General features: G+C 49.7%; 2 protein-coding genes across 11 annotated transcripts in view; both read left to right on the top strand.

The window, feature by feature from the left end:
* The first annotated feature begins 1,502 nt into the window (after window positions 1-1,502).
* Window positions 1,503-8,368, top strand: LOC102689132 (UAP56-interacting factor). The gene is made up of 9 exons (XM_006637845.3): window positions 1,503-1,727; window positions 2,657-2,791; window positions 3,148-3,296; window positions 3,968-4,131; window positions 4,294-4,381; window positions 4,602-4,657; window positions 4,926-5,000; window positions 5,988-6,114; window positions 6,913-8,368. The coding sequence occupies exons 1-9, from the start codon at window positions 1,625-1,627 to the stop codon at window positions 7,009-7,011; spliced, it is 996 nt and encodes a 331-aa protein (XP_006637908.1). The 5' UTR covers window positions 1,503-1,624; the 3' UTR covers window positions 7,012-8,368.
* Window positions 8,369-8,597: 229 nt separating this feature from the next.
* lrch3 (leucine-rich repeats and calponin homology (CH) domain containing 3) overlaps window positions 8,598-10,095 on the top strand; it is a 36,425-nt gene continuing 34,927 nt past the window's right edge. For all 10 annotated transcript variants that reach the window (XM_015361416.2, XM_015361423.2, XM_015361421.2 and 7 more), the window contains exon 1: window positions 8,598-8,857. In XM_015361416.2, coding sequence (XP_015216902.1) covers window positions 8,635-8,857 — 223 coding nt within the window. In that variant the 5' untranslated portion in view covers window positions 8,598-8,634. The remainder of the gene's footprint in view (window positions 8,858-10,095) is intronic.

Genomic DNA, 10,095 nt, shown 5'->3' with positions numbered 1-10,095 from the left:
AGGTCTCAGCGACATGGACGGCTTAATTTAATTTGTTTTGAGAAAAGCTATCAGCACCAACACGGCTAGTGATATTCCCTTCATTTGTGGTTTGGACTCCTGTCTGTAGGTTATACATTTTATAAATACTTCTTCATTGTATTGGTATAACGCCTATTGTCCTTAAGGATCTCAAAAGATTTTATATATAGGGGACCTCTTCAGCCAGCATTAACAACTGAAGTGCAGTCCCCTTATAAAAGAGGATTAAATTGAATTAAAAAGGTAGTTTCAGGAGGGCACCCCTTTTCTTACAAATTACATAATGGGTGAGTACAAAAAACTGGCTAAGGATGTGACAACAGGAGTGATAGAGACCCATTAGGCCAACAATTCACACAAATAATTCTATATGAACTCTGAAACAGTAAAGGCCAAAGATCCTACAAGGCATCGGTGTTGGTAACATAGTGGAATTCTAACAAAATGTATTTACTATTTTGTTACCCTCTTTTTAAAAAAAAAAAGATACACGCACCAGAAAAAATGCATTGTTGGCAATGTTTAACGCACCAAAGGCTTAATTTAAAAAAAAAGCTTGATGAAACGTCCTTTTACGCGAGGATCCTTTCGCAGTTGTATGTGCATACACCGCAGGCTATCGTGCAATACGCCTTTTTATCCATTACAAGGGGATGAACACACAATCATAAATTATTTACATATAAACACATGGAACATGTCGCCAGCAGCCATATCACCCTGCAGCTCTCAACGGGCTACCCACTGAAGCTAAGCAGGGTTGAGCCTGGCCAGTACCTGCATGGGAGACCTCCTGGGAAGCTATGGTTGCTGCTGGAAGTGGTGTTAGTGGGGCCAGCGGGGGTCCTAATGCAGTATAGTGGCGGGGACACTGTACTGTAATGGCGCTGTCTTTCAGATCAGACGTTAAACCGAGGTCCTGACTCTCATTGGTCATTAAAGACTCCCCAGGCATTTCTCAGAAAGAGTAGGGAGTTATCCCGGTGTCCAGGGGGCCAAATTTCCCCCCTCGGCCTTTACCGTGGCTCCAAATTGTCCCCATGTATGATCGCCCTGCGATGGACTGGCGCCCTGTCCTGTCCAGGGTGTACCCTGCCTTGCGCAAGTTGCTTGCTGGGTAGGCTCTGGCTTCCCCCAACACCGCATGGTATAAAGAGGTTTGGTGGATGACATGACATATGGAACATTACTGGGAGACAGGCTCACTGTTCCTCAGGCTGTGACAGGAGGTCACGTCCTGGGCTGCCAGTTCAGCTGAGTTCCCTCCTCCCTCTCCCAGTAGGATTGGGAGTTGTTGTGATTCTGGCAGGTGAGGGAATTCTGGGATTAGATTTATAAATTTAGGGAAGAGTGTTTGTCGAATCCCAGAATATCTATCACAGTGGAGCATCTCTGTCTCTCCCCGCTGGCAGTGGGAGCACAGCCTGTCCTCTCAGAAAGCTGTCGTCTCCTGTCATTGGCTGTGACGTGTGCTGCGCGCCTGCGCAGAGCAGGTTTCGTGTCTGAATGGACACGGGGAGAAGAAGGAGGTGGGGGTTAGGCTGCACTGTGCCATCCAGTCCAAAATACAGACGTATACACAAAGGCCTGGCACAGCCCTGACATGAGCGGTATCGGGTTCAAGTCTGGCGGTGTCCCTGCCTTGAGGAATGGCCCGGGGACCAGCGGCGGCTCTGACGGCCTGGATAAGATTGACATGTCGCTAGGTAAGGCCGCACGGAGCCGGGGAGTCCAGGTGGGGAGGCAGCCCGGTTTAGAGCTCTCAGACAGCAGCGCTGCGGTAAACACCGGGGGGATGGGGATAACGGTACTACTTTCGGGACTGTACGGAAAGCTCCAGCCACCGAGAGGCTTGTCGTTAAAGAGCTTGCAGTAACAGCGGTGTGTGTGTGGCTGTCCGGTTTGTGTGAGTTGTGTAGTGTGGCAGTCCAATAGGACAGGTTTCACGGGTCACCCTTAAATCACCAGTTGGCAGGGGCTTCGACCAGTTTCGGTTCAACCACTTTTAAGTGGGTTGTTGAACAGTTCAGAGTTCTAGTCAATAGTTCAGAGATCACGACAGAAAGAAACAACAACGCTCAATACCGAGAAGCTCAGGATGTTGGCTCTATTAACTCAGAAATGGCCAATTATGTATTTATTCAAACCTCATTTGTATAGCGCCTAATACCCTAAGGGTCTGAAAAAACGTCCTATCTGTAGGGGACCCCTTCACCAGCCCTTATAGTTATAGAGGGGTCTACATACAACACGTTTCCCTAAGCGGTGTGCATACAGCGTGCATTTCAGTCTAGTTTTCTGCATAGTAAAGTCTGTGCGAGTTGTCTGGGTACAGCTTTCTGGTCTTCTACAGAGTGCAGTTTATATATGCATAGTCTCCTTCTTCAGTGTACAGTGATGGTCTATACAGAGTACAGCGTTTCTCATAGTCTGAATATAGTGAACAGTATACCTACACATAGTACGTTCACTGTACATGTCAATTTACCTTGTCCATGATGTTAGAAAGTCTGTCTGCAGCGTGGGCAGTCAGTCTGTGCGTGCAATGCATGTCTCTTTCCCATCCTCTCTCAGGCACTCTTTATAACCTCGCACTCCTCCTCTCCTTGTCATCCTCCCCTCCCACCCCCCGCAGATGATATCATCCGACTGAACAGGAAGGAGCAGAGGACCCAGTGGGCTGGCGCTGGGCCCCGGAGGCCCCGTGTCAATGGCCGGCTCACCCAGGGCTGGCGAGGGCCGGCCTGGGCAGGGGGTCAGCAGCAGAGAGGTAGCTACATGCTGATACCCTGTCGTGTCACACATGTTAATAGACTCGCAGGGAACATACTGGTACTGATGCACTGATAAGCAGGGAAGCATTGTAATTGTTGAGATGCCTCCAAAGCACTTTGAGAAGCCACTTTTAATGGTGCTGTATAAAATAAAGTCTATTAGCAGTGTTGCATTAAACAGTATACCCTTGTTGAAGATTGTCGAAGATGCCTTTGGCGTGTGTTGTCTCAACATTTTTCTGTCTCCCTTCCTTATTTCCTGTCTCTGCCACATCTGTCACCCCCATCTCTTTTTCCTCTCTCTCTCGCTCCTTCTCGTCTGTTTCCTCTCTTGTCCTCTTCCTCCCGGGAGGTGTGGGATACCTGGGGGCTCGAGGCCGGAGGGGGGTGGCCCCCGTTCTCCGCCGGAGGGGTCAAGGTGTTGTTACCGGGTTGGCCGCCCGCAGGAATGCTGTGCTGCTCAAGGGGATCAGCCCCTTGAACCGACCGCCGCTCACACAGGTACGGAGTGAGAGGGTGTGTGTGCAGAGAGAAATGGAAAGAGGGCAGAGCGATCATGTCTTAGAGCTGGGAGGCCGTTTAAGTGCACGTGCATGTCAGCGTGTCTGTGGACAAGTGTATGATGTCAATATAAAGCTGTGTCGGGTGCGATAGGGACTTGGACCATTGTCAAGGCTGGACAGGTTTGAGTTGCTCAGGGTGTGCTTCAGCTGAATCCTGCCTGACGACAGTGAGCTTGGAGATGTGTTTGCCTGCATCGGCCCTCTCCAAGGCGACAGCTGTGCTGTAGGTGGCATGAGACACAGCCTGCTGATCTTTACCTTGAATGTTTCAGAAGGTGCATGCAGTCACCATCTCTGTCCTGTGCATAAGAGAGTCCTTCTGCATGGATGAGTTAATAATGATAATTGGCAATTCCTTATTAAGGTTTCTAACAAGAAAAGTGAATCCAAAATTTTAGATGAAATGGAATTCCTCTGTATATTTGCCTTTGGAAGAAAAGGGCAGTGAATTGAGTGTCTGGTCTGTGTGTGAGTAGGATTATTTTTGTTTATGTGTACGTTAGAAGCTACACTGCTCAGCAGAAATATTATCCTTTCGCTATATCACGTTCATGGCCTCTATGATTCTTTCACACCTCCTCTCTTTTTCTCTGTCCCTGCCTCTGCCAGAGACCACGGCCTCTTCTTCAGCGCAGGGCAGTCCCATACAGACAGACGGATGCCCAGTGGCGAACATACCGGCAGGTGGATTCCCAGCGACAGCCGTATGGACAGGTGGACACACAGAGGAGCCAGGGCCAGCCCCTGCACAGACCCATACAGCTCCGCCGACGGTGAGCAGAGAACCGTGTTAAACAGCCATTAAGCACAGTTGTGTGTTCACCGTCTTCTCAGAAACTCTGTCTTCCTCTCACCCTGTCTCTCTGGCTCAGCTGCTCAATTTTGTGCTTTGTCACTGTGTTCTCTCTCTGATCACCTACTCTCTCTCTCTGCAGGAACATACTCCCCACATGGCCGCCCGCCTCTCACCATGCCCAGAGAGAGGCTCGTCAGGCCACCTTTCTATTCCGCCGTGGCCTAAAGGTACGCAACTCTTTTTCTCCTGCCCTCTCCCCTCTTTTTCCTCCTTCTCTCCCTTACACTCATCCTTAAAACCCCTTCTCCCCCCCTCCCCTCCTCCTCTGCAGGACTTTCTCATGTCAGTGTCGGAAGGCTCCAGAATGAAACACCACTGCAAAAATTGCGTTGAATTCCCCGATATAGTTGTAATTACTTTGTGCCTTTCTGTTTCTTTCTCTCTCAGGTTCAGGCCCAAGTTCAGAACCCTGTCTTGTCCCCAGCAACCCAGAGGACACGGCCGTAAGTCTGCCTCTTCGTCTCATTGCTGGATTTAACAGCAGACACTTGAGCACACGTGCATTAAGTGGAAAGGCTGTGAGTCCTCCCACTGCTTCTCAGTTCTGATTCAGTCATAAAATAATATGAACCAATGTAATGCAGCTCAGATTTGTAAGCCATAGCCAGGTCTCATTCCAGTCTTGTGAATGTCTTGTGAATGTGTGGATCCTGATTGCGTATGCTGTTCTTTCCAGTTCTGTACAATTTGCTGTATTGCCCTGTGCTCTAGGTGGCGCACATCAACCACTAGCGGAGGAATCCTGACCATATCCATTGACAACCCCACTGCCAGAATACCGTCAGAGTGAGTCACAACACTCCATTATGGATGTTGCAATAGTGATCGATAAAGTTTGTTTTTTTTACATTGGAGGCTGTGTTAATACCTGTCCTGGTACAAATATAGTGTGGTTTAAAATCCTGGTTTTCTTCCTCTGGGAAGACAGCAGACCATATACAATGGGCCATGTGATAAGCTCCACTTTTTTAGTTCCAATCCCCTTTTTGCACTTGTTGTAACTCCCGGGTGGGTTTACTAGGTGTTTGGTAACGACACAGTAGAATACTGTCCAAACATAAGGGTAATGAACAAAAGCATTGTATGGCAAGGCCCCAGACTGAAACTTAAGTGGTCACAACTGTGGCTAATTGATGTGCTCATTGCCTGGATTTTAAGACTTGTTAACATTGTCATCTGGAGCTAATGGTGTCTTTGCCTTTAAAATAAACTCAGGAGTACCAACAAGCAGCTCTTCCTCATGCGTCGCGGGTATGAACGGTCTTTATCCCACGCTGAAAGTGAAAAGTGTTCTCTCCTCACTACACTGAAGAAAACGAGCAAAGGGAACTCCTCCTTTAAACCACAGTGTACCTGGCTCCCCTGACTGACATATTTGGCACACAGCAACTGGATCTAATGCCAGTTTGATCTGATTTGAAAACAAGTGTCTCCTTGGATAAAACATTTTGTCTAGAGCATTGTTTAAGAATTTTGATTTTTGTCCCTCCTTGGGGCGCCTGTGGCTGGCGGTTCAAATCCCGTGGCTGGCAGAGCAATCCTACTCCGTTGGGCCCCTGAGCAAAGACCTTAACCCCAACTGCTCCAGGAGCACCGTACAATGTCTGACCCTGCGCTCTGACCCCAAGCTTCTCTCCCTGTCTGTGTGTTTGCGAAAAGACAAATTCCTAATGCAAGAAATTGTATGTGGCTAATAAAGTGATCTGATCTGATCCTTATTGTCACATACACCTTCCCCCTCATGTTACCATCCAGCTTTCTCTCTCTCCACAGCCCCCCCCGAACTCGTGTGCTGCGCCCCCCCCTGCCCCCCACCCCTCTCAAGCAGGAGGAGCCAGAGCTGCGGAAGACCCCCAAGGGTGTGGCACTGCAGTTTGACATTAACAGTGTGGGCAAGCAGGTAATTACGCCCTCCTCCGTGGCCTTTTATCCCTGTTGACACTGTGTTCATGGCAGCTCATGGGGAAGCCCAGGAGACCCTGAGCAGAGACAAACCTCCCTGCCCTGCAGCCCATTGTATGCAGCTGTCTCATGGTTTATTTTTTCACCACCAGGTGTCAGTCTTTCTAATCATCATTTCAGAAGCTCTGATTTTCTGTTGATCTGGGAGGTTGTGTGTGTGCGTTTGGGTGGGACCGTGTTGTATCTGTGTCTGTGACCGTGCAGTTCACCACTGCGTGCCCTCGTGTGTAATTCGTCACTTTGTGCGTGCGTTTGGGTGGAACTGTGTTGTATCTGTGTCTGTGACTGTGGAGTTCATCACTGCGTGCCCTCGTGTGTGATTCGTCACTGTGTACGTGCGTTTGGGTGGAACTGTATTGTATCTGTGTCTGTGACCGTGGAGTTCATCACTGCGTGCCCTCGTGTGTGATTCGTCACTGTGTGTGTGCGTTTGGGTGGAACTGTGTTGTATCTGTGTCTGTGACTGTGGAGTTCATCACTGCGTGCCCTCGTGTGTGATTCGTCACTGTGTGCGTGCGTTTGGGTGGGACTGTGTTGTATCTGTGTCTGTGACCGTGCAGTTCATCTCTGCGTGCCCTCGTGTGTAATCTGTCACTGTGTGTGTGTGTGTGTGTTTGGGTGGGACTGTGTTGTATCTGTGACCGTGCAGTTCATCACTGCATGCCCTTGGATACGCTGGTGCCAGTGTGCTGTTCATGGCTGTGGGCACTGTGCTAACCCTGCTTTCCCCGGGCAGACGGCCATGACCCTGAATGAGCGATTCCGCATCCTGAAGGACCAGCGCTCGGAGGTGGCGCAGAGCAGCAAGAGCAGCCGATTTGTCACCGTGGGATAACAGTATGCCGAGGCAGCCAGTCAGAGAGAGATGCTACTCATAGACCCCTCCCATCCCCCCAGCCAACACTCTCACTCTCAGATGCGCCGGACCCAGGGGGAGAGGCGAGGAGGGGGTGGACAGTCCTGCCCCGGCAGGGAAGCACAGGCCCCCTCTGAGGTCGGGCACCAGACACAGACCCTCCTGTGTGCTTTTGGTTGACTCGTGGGGGCAGGGGCAGAGGAGGGAGGGGATCTGGAAATGAGGAAACGAGAGAGAAAAAGTTGTAAAAACAGAAGATGCTGCAGCTCTCCCTCCCATCGCTGAAAGAGTTTTGGCGTTCCTGTTGGATATAGTTATTCTTACTTGTTGTTTTTTTTTTTGCATTGATCCTGTTATTCTCATATTTGATATTTGTTACTGTGTACGTTCAGGAATGTTTTCGGTGTTCTGAATAGCAAAGGGAAGTTGGCTGAGGACGATGCTCTGACGCACACTCGGTTTGTGTTCTGGGAGGGGGAGGGAGTGGGGGGTGGTGGTCTTCCAGCAGGTGGGGGCATTGAAATTGTGTTGGGTTTTTTTTAGACTTTATCATTTTGAGTTATCTAGATTTTCTTTATCAAAGACAATTCAGAAAAGGGCTGCTTTTATTTTGAAGAGTCTGTGTTTCTTTACAGCATGGAATTACCTACATAACCTGAGGCCCTTCCAGTACACTCCAGATCTCACACTGCCATCACCACCAGCTCCTTCGGCTTCGACTCCATGAGGAATGTCAGCAGTATTGGATTGGTGACTGTGAAGGAAGGGTACACTGGAAGGGCTGCACATGGAGTGTCTTGGCTTTAGAGCAGTGATGGGCAGTTCTGGTCCTCAGGATTTCATTCCGCCTCCAATCATGAAGAACTGATTATTTGCAAAACGAGTTCACCTATTTTATACTTTATGATGTTGCCAATTGGAACATACCTGGAAGCCCTGCAGGACTCCAGAGCTGCCTGTCCCTGGGGCAGAGTAACACGGCTGTTGTTCGACCCCTGCCGGCTAAGTAGTGCCGTTTTCCGAAATGCCAGACTCGGAGTCAAGCAGGTTGGCCTGGTTTTTGCATGGCAACACTAATGTACTTTGGTTTTATAGGAGTGTATTTTATTTTGGTTATGGTTTTGTGACTTTGCTACACCTCGCCCAGCTCTGACATGGGCTTCAGTGTTGTTTTTAATTCTACTTTTGTTGTTTGTGTGTGGATGTTTTTTTTTTTCATGACATTTTTGCTCTGTTATTGGTCTTTATGGAAGATGTTCACATAGACATAAACGTGCAGGGTATTTTCTAAAAAAAAACCAAAATAAATGTTAAAATGTTTAACCATTTCAATGAATTATTTTCTGTAGTCTGTTTTTTCCTGCGCAAATAAATTCATACTATTAAGACTATGCGCCTTGCCCACACTCCGTCAATTCCCTACTCGCTTTCATGTTCAGGCACCACGCATGCTCTATGCCCTAAAGCCGGGCTTTTATACGCATGCTCCTTGCCCACACTAGAATCTCCCCTGCCGGTGGCTTCAGAACGCCCTCAGTTGCTGCGCAGACGCAAAGTATGTTCAGTCCCACCGACTGAGAGACGGTGGGAGTTAGCTCTATAATGGCGGCTGCGGTCTTGCTGTCGGCTGAGGGCCCCGGTCCCGGTGTGCCAGGAGTCCCCGGTAGCGGACCAGGAGTAGCGGGACCCGCCTCCTGGAACCGCTCACTCGACCGAGCCCTGGAAGAGGCTGCAGTAACGGGGTTCCTCAACCTCAGCGGCAGAAAGCTAAAGGAGTTTCCGAGGAGTGCCGCCAACCACGACCTCACGGACACAACCCAGGCCGGTAGGCAGCGCCCGAGGGCCGCTGAGGGATGCTGGAAGAGACCGGGGGGCCGGGAAAACAGTCCGGGCACTCCCTAAATTATAGACCGAGAATGTGCGGCTCTGCGAGCGGTTTGCAGGCGGGGAGAGACGGGGTCTGTGCGCGTTACTGAGCGTCTGCAGTTGCTTGACATGTTCAGTAGCCGCTCCGTCAGACAGCTGTTTTGAGGGATGGTGGAATGGAAAAACAGCTCGGCTCACGCGTGTTATTAGTTACATTGCAATTCGTGGCTGATCATATTATCATGAATTATTAAGAAGAGGTGTGTAGTCGTGGCTGGGAGAGCATTACGGTTCCTTGAGAGCTGTTGTAGCTGTTGTGAAGTTTGTCGGAGTTGGGCTGTGGCGGAGCAATGTGTTCGTTGCCGTGATGATCCACGCAGGACAGCGCCAGTTCGTGGGAGATCCCTGTCTCCCCCACGCATAGAGTAGCGGAATGACTGGAGAACAATCACGATTTTGTCCTTGCCTTGTGGAGTATAAGACACCCCTCCACCCCACTCGGCAGCCGTGAGTCCGCTGTGGAAATAGCCCTCGTGATGTAAACACTACCCACAGCCCTATGGGAGCCGGGAGGTGTGGAGGGTCGTAACACCTAGCGGACTGATATGCATAGATAAGCCTCTCTGGATGTCTTGCTCCATTGCTAATTTGTTTGTGTATGTGACAGGGATAACTTTATTTTGATCAGTTTCTGGCAGTCCCGTTGTGGACACCCCTGTGGAGAGTTTGGGCAGTCCTGGGTGTGGATGTTCGCGGATGGGGTGGGGAGATGACACACAAAAGGCGCACACTGACTTTGTGTAAAACAGGCTTGTATGCTTTCACGCAGAATGACACTGGCTGTGTACACACACCCACACAGTGTGCAGACTGCCGGCCTAGCCCAGGAATCCACCTGTCACACTGTTCAGAGGGACAGTCAGGCTGAGTGAGACAGAAGCACTTTGCTGTTGGCAGCGCTGTGGGATGTTTCTTTGTGCTTAGTAGTGAGTCAGAACGTATTAAATGATGGGAAAGGCTGAGGCAGAGCTGTCCTGGCACACGGTTATGGTGTGTTTTGGGGGGCACTGGAAAACCGACAAAGGAGCTGGCTCTTTTTCACTTGATATATCGGGATTAGAGATCTTTCAATTATTAGGCTGTGCCTTGCAGCATAGAATCTAGTGAGGTGCTCGTTCGTTTCTTCCTCTGAACTTT

The sequence above is a fragment of the Lepisosteus oculatus genome, chromosome 13 (assembly GCF_040954835.1).
Source record: "Lepisosteus oculatus isolate fLepOcu1 chromosome 13, fLepOcu1.hap2, whole genome shotgun sequence".
Lineage (NCBI taxonomy): Eukaryota > Metazoa > Chordata > Actinopteri > Semionotiformes > Lepisosteidae > Lepisosteus > Lepisosteus oculatus.
The sequence above is the reverse complement of the archived record's forward strand: the minus strand, read 5'-3'. Positions and strand labels throughout refer to the sequence as shown.

Bases quoted from the DNA above. Each gene is read 5' to 3' on its own strand.
- LOC102689132 (XM_006637845.3), top strand. From the start codon at position 1,625: ATGAGCGGTATCGGGTTCAAGTCTGGCGGTGTCCCTGCCTTGAGGAAT. The intron at 2,792-3,147 runs GTAGCTACATGC...TCCTCCCGGGAG, and splicing joins AGGGGGTCAGCAGCAGAGAG to GTGTGGGATACCTGGGGGCT. The intron at 4,382-4,601 runs GTACGCAACTCT...TTTCTCTCTCAG, and splicing joins TATTCCGCCGTGGCCTAAAG to GTTCAGGCCCAAGTTCAGAA.